The sequence below is a fragment of the Caretta caretta genome, chromosome 4, assembly GCF_965140235.1.
Source record: "Caretta caretta isolate rCarCar2 chromosome 4, rCarCar1.hap1, whole genome shotgun sequence".
Taxonomy (NCBI): Eukaryota; Metazoa; Chordata; order Testudines; family Cheloniidae; genus Caretta; species Caretta caretta.
In genome coordinates this window covers 73050992-73073368 of record NC_134209.1, presented here as the reverse complement: position 1 = coordinate 73073368, position 22377 = coordinate 73050992, and the positions used below count along the sequence as shown (strand labels likewise).

At 40.2% G+C, this 22377-nt stretch overlaps 1 protein-coding gene across 6 annotated transcripts in view; it reads right to left on the bottom strand.

Moving 5' to 3' along the window:
• Window positions 1–22377, bottom strand: part of GRIA2 (glutamate ionotropic receptor AMPA type subunit 2) — a 112192-nt gene that overhangs the window by 15501 nt on the left and 74314 nt on the right. For all 6 annotated transcript variants that reach the window (XM_048847503.2, XM_048847500.2, XM_048847498.2 and 3 more), the window contains exons 7-12: window positions 19486–19653; window positions 19079–19183; window positions 18211–18321; window positions 16182–16388; window positions 14862–15232; window positions 10347–10545 (exon numbers count right to left, since the gene is read on the bottom strand). In XM_048847503.2, the coding sequence (XP_048703460.1) occupies window positions 10347–10545; window positions 14862–15232; window positions 16182–16388; window positions 18211–18321; window positions 19079–19183; window positions 19486–19653 (1161 nt within the window). The remainder of the gene's footprint in view (window positions 1–10346; window positions 10546–14861; window positions 15233–16181; window positions 16389–18210; window positions 18322–19078; window positions 19184–19485; window positions 19654–22377) is intronic.

Genomic DNA, 22377 nt, shown 5'->3' with positions numbered 1-22377 from the left:
ACGATTACTGATCATCAACACATCTTCTGTACTCATAGGGGTCTACACTGTACGACTCCAATCTCCACATCTAGTTGTGCTGCCCCAACCCAGCCTCAGAGAGTTCCAAATCTGTTTCCCAGTCTCCCCGCTGCTCTGAGGCATAAGTAAACTCCACCAGACCTAGAAATGGCACAGTGTATGTCCCCCATTATGCCAGCACAGATATGCAGAATAAGGTTCCATCCAGTCTCCATCTCATCCCATGCCATCCTGCTCTTCAGAGCCTATTTCCCTTCTCATGTTGAAAACCATGGTACAAGTAGTCCGTGCAAGAGAATAAGGTACCGCCTCATGCCCTCTTATTCTCTGGCACGGTCATCTAGGACTAGAGACAACCTAGCCCTGGAAATGCATGTGCTATTTAAAATATCCTCCGCTGGTATTTCAACAGCCCTTAGAAAACATTTCTTATCTTCTCAGATTTTGGGGATCTACTGTTTTTTGTATGATCTTCAGATCATATTGTGATGAGGACAGTGTAAAGGATTAAATATAATACAGAGAATGCCTTAAGAGTCAAAGCACCTTGTGGTTGTGCATAATCAAACACATTCCCTGAGCTGCATTTCCTTACAAGTTTATTATGCAGCAATTCTGTTTGCTATTCTATTCTGGGTACCAGCATGGAAATAATCTGTCCCTTGAATGATTGCAACTGCTGGAAGTGATGGACTGACACACACATTGGTCCTCATTTTGCCATATTGCTGACTGAAACAGCAGCTGGTATAAAAAAACCTCTTAAACAACCTTATGTAAATGTTGGATTGTAAATTGTTATTATTATTACTGCTGTCGGCATTCAATTTATTTTCTTTTCAAAGTAACTTCTGCTTTGCACTCATTAATAAGTGCAATTTCAAATAAGGAAAATGAAAACACTGACCAGTTTAGTTTGCACATCAGTTGTACACATATCTGATTAACAAAGTGGGCAAATATCACCAAACATATCTGTAATGAATTGACTTTGGATAGATTTGTGCCCCTCTTGTATTTGCTGTCAATGAGGGTTTGAGCAGGTAGAAATCATGAAAACAACAAAAGCTTAATGGAATGTTCAAAGTGAATGTTAACCTTGCATACTATAATATTCATGCTTTACGTCTCTTTATTCATCTGCTGCTGTGCTGAGGTAGACCTGGTTTATCATGATTTTATTTGTATTGCTGGACCACAGACATGATTTTGTTTTCCAAAGGTAAGACATCATGTCTCCTAACTAATGTGACATCACATCCACTGACCAGCTTGGAGAAATCAGTGAAGGGCCTCAGGCTGTTACACAGAACGCTTATATTGGATACTCAGTGGGGCACAATGAAGACTGCTATCTCTCTGGATTTTGGTGGAACTATGGAGATAAATGTGCTGTGTAGTTGCACACTGTTCATGGAGTCACTCCAGCACATGGAAGGTGGAATTCCATTGCAACACCATGCCCAGAAACACTGGATAGCATTCTCCACTTGACAGAGACGAGATGATATGGAGTGCAAAATCACAGCCCTGTCCTCATTCTTATTCTAATGTAGATAAACTTCATCACTAGCATACAAATCGGTACATTTATGGGAAACCATTTTTACCCACTGCTTTCTTTGTGTTTTGCCCATTGCCACAAACCCAGAGAAAACAGAAAAGCTTATCTGCCACTGTTCTGTTGTAACTGTGGATTCATCTGCATATTCCTGGCAGAGTGTTGTTTCTCAGATCCAACAAACTCACATCATGTCATACTGATGCATGTGCTTGCTGCTGCTGCTGCTAAGGCTGACCTGTGTACACGAATGGTTTCACCACTGTTCCACATGTCTGTAGTCCGGCTGACCCTTCACACTCACTGCTTTGGCATGGGCATATTTTACTGTAGAGGCAGTGTTGCCTAGTTAGAGATAGCACTGGACTGGGACTCAGAAGAGCTGGTTACATTCTCTGCGGTGTTACTGGCTGGATCACCTTGGGCAGTCACTTCCCCTCTCTGTGCCTCAGTTTTTTTAAAGTACTCCCACAAGCCCGATTTTCTGCCATTGGTATGTCTGTGTATTGCATGCTGCTGCTGCTTGCCTTAATGCAGAAACAGACAGCACTGTTGGAATCCCCTTCACCCTGTGACCTCCCTGGATCCAGTAACAGCCTCTGCTCTATCTGCAGCTGGTAGGACAATCTATGAGGATTCACAGGTCATGAACTTAGATTCTCAGGCAGCCTTCGCATCCCAGCTGCCATCCAGCAGCCTGTTAGTAACTGGTTGACTGAGTGGCTAATGAAACCCCAACCCTACCAGAGGCATCAACCACTCAACCATGATTGGAGGAGTGCCCGGCCCACGGAGTGGCTGGCTGCACTTTTTGAGCCAGAAGGAGGCACAACAAATTGTCTGTGCAACTGGGTGAATTCCTAGCTGAATTCCTACTACATCAGACCTTGCCTTCTTTTCTGACTTCTGAGCCCTACTTTCCTGCTCAATGCTTTAACTTTATAAATCTTTAACTCTGTTTTTCATTTGCAAACTAATCTGCATCCACACATCTAAGTTTTGGACATGTAAAAACCTGGTGGTCCAAAATCGCACTCCCCAAAATTGCAAGTGCAATTATCAGCACTTGCATAGAGTCCTTGATTCGGAAAAGCATGTGCTTTAATTTATCACTATTAAGCAAAGCACTTGTACATATACATAGGTACTTGCATCCCTGACTTGCTCCTGTTCATGCTTTACTGATCTGTACCTGATTCTCACCTTGCTCCTGATTTTTGCCCCTCGTGTCTGACTCTGGCTCTGACCCTTGGCTCAACTACTGATCTGACCATTAGCTTGACTTCCACTTCTGATCCCATCTCCAGTTCTTGACTCAGGTTAGTGTCTCTTGACTCAGACTCCTGCTCTTACCACGAGGTCTGGCGACCCAAACCCCAGGTGTAGCACTATCTCACTACTGTGTGCTGATTTCCAGCAAAGGTAGTAAGCTTATTTTAGATCTGAAACTGCCTAAAGCAGCAGGCAGAAAATGTTCTCCTAACTTCTCACCAGGGCCAGGAGGGCCATTTGGCCTAGGCCTCAAGCTCAAAGGGCGCCTCAAATTCAGACACTTGTTAATTTTTTGGCATTTGATAAGTTTTGCAACTGGTTTTTATGCACATCCCTATCGGACCACAGTGTGACACACTCAGCTTAGAGCTGCAAATTTAAGCAAAGAAGAGATGTGATTTGGTAAAAGACATATTTTTTTTCTTAACTGATATAGATTTCATCATATTAAAGAGTTAACATTTTTCATAAATATTAATAAAAATATATCGGTTCTGATGACACAACATTAGACTGTGATGAACTTGTCCTCTCAGATCAGCTGATTATATAAACAAACCACTACTAGTGGCTGATGCTGGATCAAGTGCGTGCAAAAGGTAGAGAATTGTTACATTTTAGTGTCTTTATAGTTTTACGTCTAGTTGACTAAGGAATTGTTTATGTGTGAGAATTCCTCATTATCATCTTCATATGGTAGCTAAAAGAGGTGACTGTTTGGTCGGTTGGTTGAGCCCTAGCTTGGTAGCTTGGCCATCCTCATAGGCTTTCGTAGTATATAGGCCCAGATTCAAGGTGAAATTTTGTGAGGACAATCTTGTACAGTGAGTTTCATGAGGACACACATTTGGAATTTTTGGACATTATCCCTCTGTCTGTATCCGTGTCTGTATTTACTACATACATGTCATCCCTTTGTCTTCAGCTCAGCCTGTTATATTATACCTGGTGTGCTTGAGTTTTGATTCAGTGATAAGGATAATAATCTGTCTGACGGTTTCATTTTGTGTTCTTAATTAGTATTCCTTCGTTTTAAGTCTTTTTAGCATTTGTATACCATTCAGCATTTGTGTACATGTTTACAATAGAAGATTTCAAGTGTAGATAAGCTACATATTTACAGCAGAATATTTCAAGTGTGGATAGGCTACATATTGACCAGATATATCACTATGAAGACATGATTTGAAAGTGGTGCAAGAAAGAGACAGTGAAGACAATTGAGTGAAGCAGCAGCTAAAAGCTCAAAGCCAATAACTTGATTTCTCAAACCACTGGAAAACACACCTTACTCAACAAACAATGCTACAGATAATGAAAACTCCGCAACTGCAACAGGTGATATTTCAATGCCAGTACCTGAACACGAGGACAGTAGTCAAGAAGGAGATGTGCCAACAGTAACAGATGCAGCAGAAGATCTTGTGTATGATCAAGAAACTCAACAGCAACAGGAAGATGTAGATCTTACGCAGCAAGAACAATTCATGAGTACTACAGGTTTGACTGTGACTGACATTGGAATTATTGACAAGAGTAATGCTGCCCAAATGCAATCTTTTCTTCAAATTAGTTGTTTTGAAATTCCAAGTAACATTCCACGAGATGCTGATAATCATGCTTTCCCTACTCATCTGCTGACAAAAACTGTTCCAAATGGTGAGACCTGCAAAAGAGACTGGTTATACTGGCATACGGAAAAACAGTCTCTGTACTGTGCACCCTGCTTCATTTTGAACAAAAGTGATGCAAATGCATCAGTTCTCTCTGATCAATCAGGATGGAGTATGAACAGAGCTTGGAGGAAATTGAAAGACTGAATACCATCAGATGAGAGTTCAACATCATACAAAAAAAACTATGTTGCATGGAAATCAGCCAGTAGGGCAGCATCAGCTGAAAGTTCAGTTGAGAATTTACTATTGACTGAACTCTCTACAGAAACTAATAACTTGAAAAAACTTCTTGAGCATCCTGAATGTCATCCTTTTTCTTTCTGAGGGGGGACTGGCTTTCTTTGGTTCCAGTCAATGTACTGGTGATCATGCAAATGGAAACTTTCTAGGCATAAAGAAAAGGAGTACTTGTGGCACCTTAGAGACTAACAAATGTATTTGAGCATAAGCTTTCGTGAGCTACATCGGATGCATTCGATGAAGTGAGCTGTAGCTCACGAAAGCTTGTGCTCAGATAAATTTGTTAGTCTCTAAGGTGCCACAAGTACTCCTTTTCTTTTTGCGAATACAGACTAACACAGCTGCTACTCTGAAACCTTTCTAGGCATAGTTGAGCTCCTCAGCAAATATGACCCACTTTTATCAGAACATGTTAAACTTGTTCGAGAATCACAGAAGAGTCAAAAGTGCATGGAAGTTCATTATCTCTCCCCACCCATACAAAATGAGTTTATTGACCTATGTGGGTCATTCATACAAACAACAATTCTTGATGAGATTTGAAATGTCAAGTACTTTTCAATCATTGTTGATGCCACTACAGATTGTTCTCACAAGGAACAGACTACTATGGTTATTCAATGTTAAGATTGTAGACAGCTCAAAATTTTCAATTGAAGAAGGGTTTATTTTGTTTAATAATTTCATGAGAAAAACTGGAAAAGAAATTGCTGCTCAAGTACTAGCAATTCTAGAAGGTTTTAAGTTAGATTTAAGTCTGCATTGGTCAAGCCTATGACAATGGATCTAATATGGCTGGGAAGTACAAAAGTGTACAAGGAGTTCTGCTTGAGCATAATTCAAACTGTATTTTCTCTAGCTGTGGAAACCACACACTAAACTTTGTTGGTGTTGACTGTGCTGAATCATGCAAGGAGGCAACTACTTACTTTGGAACTGTTCAGCAAATATACAATCCCTTCAGTAGCAGTTCACAAAGGAAATTTGGGAAATTCTAATGCAATATCTTCCTGTTTCACTGCATGGGATGTCCAAAACTAGATGGTCTGCAAGGATTGATGGTGTTCAACAGTTGCACAGCATTTGAATTCAGTAAGAAAGGTTTTAAATGAGCTTGAATCTCTCAATATCACTGCACAGGCTCAAACTGAACTTCAGTCAATTCAGAAGCTCATGTCCAAATTTGAATGCATTCTGATGCCAAGCTACCAGCCAACTTCTGTAGCAGTACAGACCTTTGAAAAGCAGAATATTCAGCAGTCCTAATACTTCCAGGAGGAGCTAGATCAGAAAATAAGTTGCAAAGCAGACTTAAAGACCCATGGTTCCAAAACTTGCGTCTCAAGCCCTGATTCAGCAAAGCATTGGTACCTATGTATATATGCAAGCGCTTTGCTTAATAGTGATAGATTAATGCACTTGCTTTTTCTGACTCAGGAACTATATACATGTGCTGAAAATTGCACTTGCAGGAAGACGACCTTCATGATGTCCAGGTGAAGGGAACACTCGTGGTGAATGGAGAAAGACCTGTTGAGGAGATCTGCTAGTTTGTTCAGTGCTCCCAACAGCTAAGAAGCCTCAAGGTGGATTGAGTGGAATTGGGGTTGGAGATGTGGTTCCCACTGGTGCTGGAGATCAGTCCCAGGGCGGGGAAGCTTGCGCAGTTGTCAGCAGGGAAGGTTCCCTCTGGATGATACCACGAGACCTGGAACTGGATAGCAGTTGGGGCTATGTGCTCTCTCCTGCCCACCAGCATGAATGCCACTGACTTTTGTACTGCTGGTGCCAGTGGTACCAAGAACACCACTAGGTCCCTGGCTGCGGTGAATGCCTCTGGAATGAACTGCACCACAATAGCGCTTGTGCTGTGGTGACCTTCTTGTGCCAACAGCTCATTCGAGACTGGACTCAATGGAGCCTGCATGCAGGCCAGAGTTGATGGTGCCACCTGTGAAGCTGAGGCAGAGGAGTGGCCTGATCTATGTCACACTCTGCTCTGCTCTCCATGCCCAGCCTTCTTCTGAGTTGGGGAACGTCCCCCATTTCTTATGCTTCTTTCTCAACACTGGGATGGTGAGTGGTGCCGAGACTGGAGTGTTCTGCACTGACACCGAGCTACTTGGTGCCATGTCCGACCATCTCAGCTTGGAGGAAGGTCTGACCGCTGCTTCCATGAATAGGAATTTTTGCCTGGCCTCCTTGTCCTTCTTCATAGGGGGTTTAAAATCACAAAAGATCTGACAGCAATCTCTGATGTGAGCCTCACCCAAGCACTGTAAACAGCTAGACTATGGGTCACTCAAAGGCATAGCCTTGCTGCATGAGGCACAGGGCTTGAAGCCCGGTGACTAGGCATGCCTCAGCCTCAGGAGCGGATGAAAAACTGCTAATGGATGAAGAAGTATCAACTAGACTATCTGAGTATCAACTATTTACACTATAATTATACAAATATTCAGAAAAAATGAAGGAAACAAAATCCACTGAGAATAACTTGCTTTAGCACAGAGAGCAGTTGCAGTGATCATCACGGGCGGTAAGAAGGAACTGAGGAGTGTGGGTCAGCTGGGCCCTTTATACCAGTGCGCAGCACCAGAGGGTGCCAGAGTCAACCCAACGGATACCACTCAGGGAAAAATTTACAGCAACTGTGCTCGGGGTGCACACACACCTACAACAGAGTGGACGTGTGCAAGCACTCAAAGAAGAACTGTTTTTTCCATTGTTCAGCTAGCTCTAGCTGCAGCAGTAATTCACAAGAGTGAAAATACTGCACTGCTTTATGATTTACTCCACTCTCTGGGTCAGCTGGGGTATATGTGTCAGAATTTGTATGTCTGCCTACTTAGACTGTAAGGGGTCTAAGGACTGTGGGGAAGGATTGTGTGTCATGTATGTTCCATGCACACTGGGCGCTGTCATTTTCCCTTCTAAGGCAAATAATAAACTGGCACATTTTACTGAAGATGAAGATGAAGTAGTACCATTCTGAAATCTCTTCTTGGTGGATTGTTTGAAAGCAAAATCTGCAAAGCATAATAATAATAAAAACAACCTTCACGTTTCATCCTGGGTCCCAAAGCGCTTTACAAAGGTGTGTAACAATTATTATCACCATTTTACTGACAGGGAAACCAAGGTAAAAATGTCTGATTTACTTGCAAAAGGTTACACACTAATCAGTAGTAGAATAAGCAAAAGAATATATGCCTTCTGACTCCCATAACTAACCAACAGACCTCCCACCCCCCCAGTCAGTATAATCAAACCTGCTGCTTGTCAGGATGACAGACATGGCAATTTCCTCCAATATGTTTGACAGATCTTATTGAATTACATTTAAGTATCTTTGGAGTCCTATTAAACACAAAGGCTATGCATTATTGTGGACCTTGATGCTCAAAGAACTATACTGAACAATGCGGGAGACACGAATGAGCTTTTTGGAACAATACATGTAAAGTGGATTTCCTGGGAAATATCTAGGGGGAAGTGAATACAAATTCCCACCCCTTGCCTCTGGTTATGTAAAATCTCAACCATCTGAAGCTAAGCTGTGAGGAGAGCTGTGTGTCTGCTGATTACCTGCTCCTAAATCAAAGACCCAAACTCTATAAAGGAGTGACTCAGATTCACAGCTTGTTTTGAGCTTACAGCCGTTATGAACTTGTGACCACAGAAAAACCCCTTGGTGTGGTTTGAAGGACTGAATCCTACCAAAGCCCTTGCTGAAGATGGGAGTATAAGCTTACTGGCATGTGTGTAAGTTCTTTTATTGTTTTTAATATATTTTCTCTGTAGAATTTTCACCTTAAGAAAGGGCTTAGAAAGGGCAATATGGTACCTTATAACTGTGGGCAATTATACTGTTTATTACCTCTGAAGAGAAAGAAATGTGAACTGTGACATTAAGATAAAAACATAAATGGGTACAGAAACAAATAAAAACTTACAAGTTTGAAACTCTCCAAGGAAACTCTTCAAATCTGTCCCTACCAGTATGTGGTACAATGTGTTATCACAGACAGGGGTGGCACTGGGAGGACGGGTGTGGGGGGGGCATAGCCACCCCAAAATTTGTTGTAGCCTCCCCATAGCAGCTGCCACTCTCCAGCCACTGAGCTCTGAATGCAGAGCAGAGGGAGTGGCAGCTGCTGGCCATGTACCCAGCTCCAGTAGCAGCAGAGAAGTAAGCCTGGGTGGGGATCCTATGGTGCCCGAGAGCCGCTCCCAGCCTGTGTCCCCTCCCACCAGGGTGTGCTGCCCAGGGGAGATGGAGGGTCAGGGGCTTCCCACAGGGGCCCGCACTGACCTGCTCCGGTTCTGGGCCCCGCCCCTGCAGTCGCTGCTCTCCAATGGCTCTACCAGCCCTGGAGCCGGGTCACCCCAGCCGTGCAGCTTTTACTGGCTGCATGCAGCCAGCGCCACCCACTGCCCGGTTCCGGCTTCCAGCCTGGCCAGAGGGTGTGGCTTTAGGGTGGGGGAAGGGGAACAAGGGGCAAGGCCATTGAGAGGGGCAGGGCCTAGTGGTAAGACAGGGCTAAGGCCCACCTCAGCGCCCTCACCAGGAAGAGGCGCTGCCCCTAATCACAGACTATTAGCAAGCTGGTTGTACGCATGGTTGACCATGGACCTACAAATGATACATGGAGGTACAGGCACTTATCCAGAGAAAACTCATACTATCCTGAATGACCTCCCACAGTTTTGCTACTATGCCATGTCACTAATGAAAGCCTTGAAGAAAAATCCCTCCCCATGATTTTTCAATTGCTAGGATCAGAGAGAAACTATCTTCATATACAAATGGTTTGGTGTGGCTTTCTCACGGGTTTCTGAAGTGTCTGTTTTGGAAGCCAGAATTTGCCCCTTCACCTCCAGTAGGATATTAATACTAACTTCAATTACATTCTTATTTGAGAACCTTAATTTAAAGAATTAAGGCAACAGGACAATGGCTTCTTCAAAGAGTAGTTCTTCAAATCCACTGCCATCTCACATGCACAGCCATGTCAAAGAGAGCACAGACACAACACAGCACACACATTCCTCATCTGAGCAAAACTAGTATCCTGTTTGTTTGATTTTCTCGATCAAGCTTGGATTTTAAGGCTGTTGGGAGACCTACTTTTGGAGGGCTGACACGGTAATAAAAATTGTATCATACGTTCTGAAACAAAAATATAGCATGGTATTAAAGGTTCAGCCTGGATGGGGCCTCTCAAAATAAATATATTTTGTTGCTGTGCTACTCAAATTAATGGAATAAGCTGTTCTGTACTCTCAGGCCTTGCTTTTTTCCATGCAGTGGAATACTATATAGGTAAATCTTCTTTTAGCCACTTTTCGCTTTAAATTTATTTTAAACAGATTGTTAAATTTCTTTAGACAAAGAAACGGTGGTGCAGTCTTTTTGCCCCATATAAACAAGGAATGCCCTACTTTTGTGATATAGTAGAGGTGTACATAACATTTTCATACAAACCTTTTAAAAGAACCTAGGAGAAAAAAGTGAGATGAATGAATGACTATTTAAGATGAAAACAGAGAGCTAGGAAAGAATAAATTCTTACCCTAAAAAACTCTTTTGTGGAGCCAGAATCTAGTGTCCCATAAGCAATTTCTGTTTGTTTAGAAAGATCCTCTGCACTTTCAATAGGAGACACCATCCTCTCAACCGTCAGGAAGGCAGCTAAGTTAGCCGTGTAGGATGAGATTATGATCAGGGTAAAGAACCACCACACACCTCCAACAATGCGCCCAGACAGGGATCTAATAACAAGTATGAAATGGATTTGTAAAATGAAATGAATGTCCTAAAAGGAACACAAGTTATCAGTTTTATGCAAATGATGCATTATAATACAGAGAAGTACTTCAGGTTATCCTGTACTGCTGCTCTGCATGCTAATCAAACAGGAAATTAATTCACTGTAAAGTTCTGCTGGGTGAGACTGTAAGCTTCACTAGATCTGGTGAACTTCGCTGAAATCAGGACTCCAGACTTGAGTTTACTTTATGGAGAATTAGTGCCCCAGTTCTTCAGAGATGTGAATATCCTGCAATGAAACTGCTCAAATCACAGCGAGCCATATTAACAAATAAGCTTTTCATGCCATCTCATTTGAGGTCCTGTATATGACACATGAAAACACAGACAAGGGAATCAAACGACATGAATGAAACAGTGTTACAGATAAACTACAAATGTATTTAAAAAACTGAATGGCTGAAAATTGCTTAATTTCATCAGACGTTCAGACAAAGACTGATATCCACAAAACAATGATTTGTGGACATACAGTAATTAGAAGGAATTAATCTATGCTGAGAAACGGGCAGCACTATTTGCAATAGGCTTTGGCCAAGTGAATTCTCATAAACTAAAGAATAAACATAACTATTTTTGAAAATACAAGCATTTAGCAAACTGGGGAATAGACATGAAACAATCAAATTGACACTACAGTAAAATGGGTGAGAAAAAGTACAGGTTTTAAATAGTAATCTGACGCTTTAACTGCAACAGGTGGGCTGTTATGGGTCTTTGTTTTGCATCTCCTGCTCAAGAAAAGAAAAGAGGTCTCAAGAAAAATAGATCAAACAATTTAGAGTTCACTACTAGAGAAATTCAGTGATTTTCAGAACTAAGAAAATATAATACAATTTTGCTGATGCTGACATCAAAGTCAAACTTCAGTCTACACTTTAAACTTTCCAATTTTAGTACTGTATTGTTTCCTAGCAATACATTATACTAGGATATACATAACCTTTGGAGTTGTGCTTAATAACTTGGTAGAAATCTGAGTATATCTGAACATAGGAAGCCCATAAATCCAGTGAAACTGCAGCTCAGATATTTTGCTAATGTATCTGCACTACGTAATGTATAAAAAAATTATGCCAATCACCCAACCTACCGTAGTGTAAATGCAAATTTAAACTAAGTCATGAGAACTATATCAAGTCAGACAATAATTCTGAGATTTTAGAAACTAAAATTTTCTCTATAAACTGGGAACAAAAATAAAGAGAAACAATTCTAGACAAATCATGTTTTTGACTGTTATTGTAAAAAAAATCCAATGGTAATAAAGACATATTCTGAATTTCTATCTCCATTCAAGCTTCTCTTATTGGAAGCCCTACTTAAAAATCAATAGCAGGATATAGCCCAGAATATGCTACTGAAAAGGACCATAGATGAGAAATTCTGAAACCCCATCCTTTTGTTCCTAGACTTTACTCTGCAAACCCTCTTTTTTTCTCAGCTTTGAAAAAAACATTTTTTGGGGCACAGCAATCATCCCAGTGCTCTTTGTTTGCATGGTAATAATTAAACAGTTGATTACATGATAAGTGCTATGTATTTGCAAGGTAAAGTATGTGTCCTTAAAAACACTAGTGCTAATTATATGGTAGTGATGTTAAATTCACATTATATGTAATTGGCAATAATTTACTGAAATATGAGTGTAATCTTTCAGTCCTCAGGCAGGCAAAACTCCCATAATCTTTGTAAGAAGAATCAAGCCCAAAGTCATTACAACTGTTTCTTTAGCTGCCTGGTATTTTCCATGTAAAAGCTATTCAGTTATCATTTATGTTCAGAGTTTTCCCATAATATCCATCCCTAGTAAAACAAACAATTTCCTTTTTAACCTAATTTTGAACCAAAATTTCAAAGTGGTGCACCAACAATAACTCACATTTATACAAGCAAATGAGCATTAACAGCTACATATCAAGTGATTCTGCACCCAATTACTCAATTGTGTACACCGTTACCCAACTTGCACACAATGCTTTGCGTGTACAAAGGTCGGAATTTGCAGGTAGAGAGCGTGCATGTGCATTTTGAAAATTTGGCTCACTTAGGTCTTTCCTGTCCTAAGAAAGTTTTGCTAAAATTACCCACCACTGCTTCCACTCTTTCAGCTCTACCTGTAGTAGCCATGGTAGGAGCATTAGTGTAGACAAGGCTCCAGGGGGATGCCATGTGATCTGATCTACTCAGAGCAGGTCACGGTATTTACAACTCCAGGACCCATCGGCAATTTGTCTGCATTAGTGCTCCCCGCAATGTTCCCACTGGTGGAAATGAAATGGTGATAACAATGGTGTGAACTGTGAGCAAAAATATCCAAGTGCAGACACAGCCTAAGTCATCCTCCCTACAGTTTGGGGGAAGATGAGCAGCCCAAGAGATTTTTTTTTGGTCATTACTTTAATTAATTTGTTGGCTGTTCTGTAACCACAGGAATGGGCTTGGTATAAGAACACAGATTGATAGAAGAGCTTTCAGCCTTATTATTTTTATAGTAATACATAAATAGAAAGACAAAGAGATAATTGTAGAATTGAATGTTTTCATTATGAATTATGACTAGAAAGAAAATTGGGAAATCTCAAATGTTGTACTGACACTGTATCTTCCAAGTACATCTCCAAAATAATCTGAGTTTTATATACCTTTTTTGATGATAATGTGCTAATCTTACTCTTGACAAAAGTCTTTAAATTTTAACAAACCAAGGTGTAGCAATTCTCATGTTTTATTACTCAGCAGTGAAAAAAATTAAATCAAACTTTCTCGTTAAGCTACCAAGGGCTCGATTCATTAAAAACAATTTTGCAGCTATTGGTTTACTTTACATGCAGCTAAAATTTCATAGTGTGGTGCCTGATAAGAGAAAAAGATTGAAATTTATACAGCTGCCTCATTATTTGAGATGATGAGCCTCAAATGCCATATATCGTTTGGCTGGACAGGGTCTGTGATTATATCCCTGGGAAGAGTAGCCATACCCGGCCACCAAAGGCATATTGTCCTCCAGAATCAGAAGTAGCTACCTTATTTCCATACAATAGAAATGTGAAAGGCTGCCTTTTTCCTTTAGCAAGCAAGCCCAGGCCATGGGGAATGCTCCTTTATAGAATGTCCAGCGGAGGACTGATTGCATGGTCACAAATAGTATTTCTGCAGGTATTTATTCAACAAAATATTTAATAGCCTCCATATAATACAAAGAATAGGCTTTTCTTGGTAAAAAGTAAATGTGCTACAGCACACGGGAACTGCCATATCAGCAAGAGGTTTTCCTGATATCTTCCATTTTGTTTTTGCTCAGAAGTAATTATTCATACCTTGCTGTGTAATTAGACACAGGAAACTCAGAGAACATAGACCCTTCCCCTCTCCTATATTAGGATGTTGAGAAGAAGGTGAACTCACAGAGCCTGGTTAGAAGGCTCCACCGATTTAATTCTCATTAACCCAACTGCCATATTTCAGTTGTTCATGTAGGGTCCTGATTCAGCAAGGCAATTCAGCAAAGTACATGGCACATGCATAATCAAGGCCCCAACCACTTGTGCACAAAGGAAATAGAATATTTAATGAACTGCAAAAGAAAAAAAGTGGGGCAAGTAAAGTGCTTACTTTTCTCCCAAATAAAGCACGTGAAAATCCCTCAAGAAAGGCATATGTATTTTTAATGAATCAGATCCTCATTTTCATCCTAGCAATTTACTTCACAATTCCTATAAAACTGAGCCATGTAAAACCATAGCAGTTGTTTGTAACTACTTCACATGGCTTTAGAGGAAATTTCATTTCTAGAGCTCTCTCTGTGGAAAAACAATAGGTTAATATGTATGTGAGATGGTATGTAAAGTGGTTTTTGGAGGGAAAGTGCTGCTTCTGTAGCTAATGAGTGGTGAGTTACCCTTTTTCCCATTCCAGTTGGTGTGAACCAGATGCACAGTTGACTGTAAAATGGGAATATGCAGCAAAAACACGGTACCCCTCCAAGAAGGCATGGAATGACAGGAACCTTATGCATTTTACAGCCTCCGCATGGTGTATATAAGTTCACTGGGGAAATGTATGATCGACGTTAGGAGGATATCGATCAAATATTTCACTTGCCTGCACCGATGGCAATTGTTTTCATTTCAAGGACTTTTGAACAAATTGGGAAAGAAGTCAGTAACCAGTTTCCTCTTGAAAGTGAATATATATGCACCATGAAACTCCATCTGAGACCAAAAATGCACAAAGCTGAAATGGGCAAGTAACCAACCTTGGCGAAATATCGCATCCTTGCTGCATAAAGGCACCCAGGGAAAACCAGAGACTATTAAATATCCCAAATTCATTAGTTGATTCGTTACTTTGCGTTTCTCTTCCATCTTCAAACTCCTCAGTGTGCCACTCGTATGGACTAAATCTGCTGACCAGGAATAAAACTACACTGACCCCAATGTAGGCAAAAACAATGCACATCCAGATCTCATATGCTAAGGGATCAAGAAACGAAAACACTCCTGGCTTAGACTTCTGTGGCTTCTTGATCATTATAGATATCCCGAGGCTCATAAAGGGCTTTGAGAAGTCAATCACCTCTTCTCTCACCAATGTTATAGTTAATGGAGCGATTGCAATGTCGGCTTTCTGTAAAGGAAACAAAGCATGGTAATAATAACTGATGTGATCGTTAACAAGGAATGGCTTCATTCCTATTGCATATCACAAATGAAGAATAGAATCATAGAATATCAGGGTTGGAAGGGACCTCAGGAGGTCATCTAGTCCAACTCCCTGCTCAAAGCAGGACCAATCCCCAACTAAATCATCCCAGCCAGGGTCTTGTCAAGCCCGACCTTAAAAATACTTAAGGAAGGAGATTCCACCACCTCCCTAGGTAACGCATTCCAGTGTTTCACCACTCTCCTAGTGAAAAAGTTTTTCCTAATATTCAACCTAAACCTCCCCCACTGCAACTTGAGACCATTACTCCTTGTTCTGTCATCAGCTACCACTGAGAACAGTCTAGATCCATCCTCTTTGGAATCCCCTTTCAGGTAGTTGAAAGCAGCTATCAAATCCCCCCTCATTCTTCTCTTCCGCAGACTAAACAATCCCAGTTCCCTCAGCCTCTCCTCAGTAGGACATCAGGGACATAGATAATAGTCATTTCATGATAGTGCTGTATTGAGGGTAAACTAATTAGTAATTCATAGCTGAAAAATCTTCTTACTGACATATATACAACCATCTGATTGGACTATTCCAAGCCTTCTCCTTACATATGTATGTTATATTGCATTTACAGTTTTTAGACATACTCTTTCGAAGTTTATGGCACTTAAATATGTTAGCAAAGCATATTGTCTTGTGTCTGTAGGAAAAAAAGATAAAAATACAGACTCTTTCTCCTCATTTAACTTTCATATTTAAATCAACTTCATGTCTTAATTTTTAAATTTTTCATATCAAAACAAGCTACTATCTCCATAGCAAATATGAGTCAGACCAGTTTCCTGTATGACAGGGAGAACACCTCCCACACACACACTCATCACGACCATCAGTTATAGTATTATTAAGAAGGTTTTCTTACCCCATAAACAAGTTCTCCAACCATCCCATTCCAGATTTTTGTGTCTGCATCCCGGGCTCCATACTTGCCATCCCCAACAATTGTGAGCTTGTACTTGAATCCACAATGTTTAGCAATCTCGGCAGCTAAGTCCACACAGTAGCCCTCATATCGCTCATTTCCTTCAAGCAGTTCATGATTTTTCTTCATCATGACATATGGGGATTCCTGCACAGAAAGACTGAATTTTAGCTTGCCAATGAAGAGACAACTGTGATAACTGTGCACTTATTATACAAATATATTTGATTTTAGACAGAGAGGAAAAAAGAAAATCCAAACCATCTTACTCACAAATGTTCTGGGTCATTAGATTTGTAACTCTGATTATTCGTTCAGCATGTCTTATATAACATTTTAAATTATATGTTTCATGGTCAGATTCAAATGCCAACACTTACAGGTATAACCATCCCAGAGATGTTTAAATAACTCCTATTACACTGACAGTGATTACGTATACACTGTGGAGAGAAGAGGCTCCAATATATTGTTTATTTTACTCTTCTTTGTTTGGGGTTTTGAGTGTGGATGGTGGGGTTTTGTTTGTTAAAACTGTAAAATCTGAAAGGGTTCTTCCCTATTCTGCAGCCACCTCTCTCACCCGGCCCCCTCAATATTGCAATATCTCTAGGTAATACTTGTATTCAGTTACTGCACAGAAATACTTAGGGGGTCCAGACAATAAACTAGAGCTGTGCAGCAAAATTCTTACCACCAGCAAATCTGGTGACATATAATAGGTTCACAATAAAAATGGATTTTTCCCCTTCTTGCCACAATTTATTTTCCCCAAAAAATCTTCCAGCCAGAACAGTTAGTTGCTCACCAAAGACATATCTATGATTAAGCAGCTGTGTAAATTAGATGACATCGCTACTATATAAACAGGTTTCAGAGTAACAGCCGTGTTAGTCTGTATTCGCAAAAAGAAAAGGAGTACTTGTGGCACCTTAGAGACTGACCAATTTATCTGAGCATAAGCTTTCGTGAGCTACAGCTCACTTCATCGGATGCATACTGTGGAAAATACAGAGATGTTTTTATACACACAAACCATGAAAAAATGGGTGATTATCACTACAAAAGGTTTTCTCTCCCCCCACCCCACTCTCCTGCGGGTAACAGCTTATCTAAAGTGATCACTCTCCTTACAATGTGTATGATAATCAAGGTGGGCCATTTCCAGCACAAATCCAGGGAGAAATGTGCTGGAAATGGCCCACCTTGATTATCATACACATTGTAAGGAGAGTGATCACTTTAGATATGCTGTTACCCGCAGGAGAGTGGGGTGGAGGGAGAGAAAACCTTTTGTAGTGATAAACACCCATTTTTTCATGGTGTGTGTGTATAAAAACATCTGCTACACTTTCCACAGTATACATCCGATGAAGTGAGCTGTAGCTCACGAAAGCTTATGCTCAAATAAATTGGTTAGTCTCTAAGGTGCCACAAGACTCCTTTTCTTTTTACTATACAAACAGCATATGATGTTCTTTTAAGATGACATAGAAGATTAAGTTTCTTGTTCATTCCTCCATTTTGGCACAGACGTTCAAAATGGCTAGAGATAAAGCTCTGAAGCTCCTAAATGCTCTTTTTTCTGATTTGGTGAACTCCATTTGCTAATGCGTATGGAGAGTGGATTTTAAAAATAAATAATACAATTTTGCCACTCAGAAGAGAGTTCTTCAGAATCAGGCTATTGGTTCCTTGTGGCTGGCACAGATTGTTTTTGAATAATTTACCAACCAAATAACTGTTTGATTTTTACAAAGCAAGTCCATGTACTGATCATTCTTCCTTTAACAGCAATTGGATGGTATCAGTCCTCTCATTCATACTCCATAAAAAATAGCATTTCAGAGTCTTCTGTCTTACAGGTATGAATTGGCATAACAGTTAACTAAAAGAATGGGGTGCACCAATTCGTTATAATACTAAAACATAGATTGCCGTCTCACAAGAAACATGTTAAATTTTTTACCAAAATAGTGGTGACAACAATAGTCTTATTTTCTAGTCCTGTGGATTCATTCCCAAGAGGCCCGTCAATGGGATTCACAACCATTTTGTCCACTTCACTCCAATATCCAATCTGAAAAAGTTTGTAAGATATATGGACGCTGGTGAATATGAATGTTCATATGTAAAACATCTTATTCCATTCAAGCACACCATACCCACTCCAAATATGCCACAGAAAGTTATAGTAGCTGCAGCTTTACCTATATAAACATGCAAGCATTAGACAGGAATAGACAGGAACTTGGCACAGGTAAACAAATTTTAATATTAATTTTCCTACTACACAGGTTAAAATGTTCAGCCACATATCACCTGATGTTGGTATAAAAATCATGCTGCAGCATTGTAAAGGTTATACAAATCAGGAAGAAATGTTCACTGCTACTGCATTTGGCTTTCCTCTGAGTGGCTGGGGATGTAGGGGAGAAAAAAAATCACATTTAGAGAACCCATTAATGAGAGTTATTCTCTGAAAAGTTGTATTCTGCATCATCAGTTCAGAAAGTCATCATTAATGTTTCTTTGGATTAGTTGCTCCCACTTATCTGCTCTAACCAGCAAAGAAAAGAAAAACAAATTACACAATTTATTTAAAATAAAATAAGCTATAGTTTCACATGGTACTTACCAGAAATAAAAGCTCATATTTATTAGAAACAAACAGGGCACATTTTTTCTTTGCTCTGCAAGACCATTAAAATATAATCATACGAATAATCTTAATTGCAACATGGCCTTTAGTTGACTATACCTTACCTTTCAGTCACCTACCTTTCCATATCACTTAGCAGGGTACAACTTTTAAGGGCATTTAGAATTAAAATTACCTTCCGGGGACCAGTATTTTTGAGCTCCATGATGTTTATTGTATAATTTATTCTTTTTCCATTCTGGTCAAACTTTATATTTCCTGTTAGACCTTCCACCTGAACCTATGTGAAATAAGAATGGAAATAGTGGTAGAGTTAAATTCGTTTATCCATAAAATACATTTTGTATTTCAATGATTGGATATTGATGCAAAAAAAAAATAAAGACTGTATTTAGGTTTATCCTAAAAATTGTATATACCTTAATTACTAAGATGTTTTCCTGGGGCATTAGATATATCGATGCTGGTCTTCTAAATCTCTACCAACAAAGTCCAGTTTAGGAGGCAGAAAGATTCTTTCAGAACATTCACAGAGTATTTCATACAGACATTAAATTCCAGAACTGGTTCTAGAGAGACTACCTGCTTTAATGCCCTTTCTATTTCCACACCATGACCCCAGGGCACTGCTGGATTTGCAAGACAGTCTCCAGCATTTCCTCTTCTGGAGATCTCAATCCTCTGTTTACGCAAATTACGAAAAGCTTCGGTCATCACTTGAACAGCATCATAGGTCAGAGCAGATGTATACTGAAAAGGATTAAATATTATGCATTAAAAAGTGGTAAGGAGTTAAAGCTTCAACCCATTTTCCAAGGCTATCATTATTAATCCATTAAAGATAAAAATACATTAAAAATAAAAAGGATGATAAAATATTCTTTGGGATTCCGTATCAGAGGGGTAGCCATGTTAGTTTGGATCTGTAAAAGTGGCAAAGAGTCCTGTGGCACCTTATAGACTAACAGACGTATTGGAGCATAAGCTTTCAGGGGTGAATACCCACTTCGTCGGATGCATGTAGTGGAAATTTCCAGAGGCAGGTATAAATATGCAAGCAAGAATCAGGCTAGGGATAACGAGGTTAGTTCAATCAGGGAGGATGAAAGTGAGGGATTGTTGTCCAGGATGGGTTGTAGAACACTGATGATGCGTTGGAGAGGTTTTAGCTGAGGACTGTATGTGATGGCCAGTGGAGTTCTGTTGGTTTCTTTCTTGGGCTTGTCTTGCAGCAGGAGGCTTCTAGGTACACGTCTGGCTCTGTTGATCTGTTTCCTTATTTCCTCGTGCAGGTATCGTAGTTTTGAGAATGCTTGGTGAAGATCTTGTAGGTGTTGGTCTCTGTCTGAGCGGTTGGAGCAAATGCGGTTGTACCTCAGTGCTTGGCTGTAGACCATGGATCGTGTGATGGGTCAAGGATGGAACCTGGAGGCATGAAGGTAGGCATAGCAGTCGGGGGTTTTCAGTATAGGGTGGTGTTAACATGACCATCACTTATTTGCACTGTGGTGTCTAGGAAGTGTACCTCCCATATAGATTGGTCCAGGCTGAGGTTGATGGTTGGGTGGAAGCTATTGAAATCGTGGTGGAATTCTTCCAGGGTTTCCTTCCCAGGGGTCTGGATGATGAAGATGTCATCAATGTAACGTAGGTAGAGAAGGGGCATGAGTGGACGAGAGCTGAGGAAGCATTGTTCCAGGTCAGCCATAAAAATGTTGGCATATTGTGGGGCTGTGCGGGTGCCCATAGCGGTGCCACTGGTCTGGAGATATATATTGTCACCAAATTTGAAATAATTGTGTGTGAGGATAAAGTCACAGAGCTCAGCAACCAGTTGTGCTGTGGCAACATCAGGGATACTGTTCCTGACAGCTTGTATTCCATCTGTGTGGGGGATGTTTGTGTAGAAAGCCTCTACATCTATGGTGGCTAGAATGGTGTTTTCTGGAAGATCACTAATGCATTGTAGTTTTCTCAGGAAACCAGTGGTGTCACGGAGATAGCTGGTGGCGTAGGGTCTGAGTAAAGAGTCCACATATCCGGACAGTCCTGCAGTGAGTGCCAATGCCTGAGATGATGGGGTGTCCTCACGCAAAATTATTTCAAATTTGGTGACAATATATACTAGGTTTCAGAGTAACAGCCGTGTTCGTCTGTATTCGCAAAAAGAAAAGGAGTATTTGTGGCACCTTAGAGACTAACCAATTTATTTGAGCATAAGCTTTCGTGAGCTACAGCTCACTTCAAAGCTTATGCTCAAATAAATTCGTTAGTCTCTAAGGTGCCACAAGTACTCCTTTTCTTTTTGCGAATATATACTAGCTATCCCCATCTTCCTTTCAAGACATGAGTTGGCTGATAAACTATGGGCACATTGCAAAGGTGGGTTTTGAAGGAGGAGAGGGTAGTGGCCTTATAGGTCACTTTAGGGAGAGGCAGCATAAGCGTGTCACATGTTTTTAGCCCGAGATAAAACAAAGAGTTTCGCACAGACATCTTTTGAGACATTTGGGGAGAAGTCTGCAATCACATACAGGTATTTTATTAATCTAATTAACATTCACAATAGGTTAGCTAAACTAAACAGGAAAATTCCCATCTGTGTCCATTGCATGGACATGTATCCATTGCATGTATCCATTGCATCCCATCCGACAGACGTGCATAACCTCAAGTCCATCTGTGTGAATTTATCTCTTGGGATGGTGGATTTAATGAGTGCAAAAGCGTTGTTTACACAGGTTAGATGCCATTTTTGAAAATGTGGCCCATAATATAAAGCTACAGCTTTGTGAATGCAGTGAATTCTATAAAAGTTATTAGAAGTTGAAAATATATACACAAACAGTAAGCAATAATGTATAGACTGTTTGCTTCAATGGTTCATATTTTAATGAGAATTTTTCATTAGGTAGCACAACTCATGCAGAAGGCTGTAGTAATAGTAAACAAGGCAGGCTCTGGCACTGAAGTCATTTTCATATGAAACCATTAGATCTTGGGGGGGGGGGAAGGAGAGGGAGTTTCTTTTCTTTTTTTCAGACTATGTAAATTTATTGGTTAATTAATGTGAATTTTCTCAAAAGATTTAACTCAGTGGCAATTAGAGTAATCCATAAAGCCATCTGAATAATAGGAGATGGAAACAAAAGATTCACTGAGGCTCATGTTCATGGTCTACTTTATTGGTTGAACTTTTGATATGAAAACTCATGGGGCTTTGATTTGCTCTGGACAAGGAATACGCTTTCTTGCATGGCATTGAATTAAACAAGAAAAATATTATAGGTGAAACCAAAATCTTGGAAAACAAGTGCTGCATACAACACAATATAAATAAAGGTTTCCTAAAGATTTCCTAGGTTATGGTGTACGAATATAAATAAATATTCAAGTCATTGGAGTAGATTCAACCCTAGGTTCTGCCCAAAAGGGTAGACCTGATACAGGGAGGCTCTTACTCTTCTGCAAGAT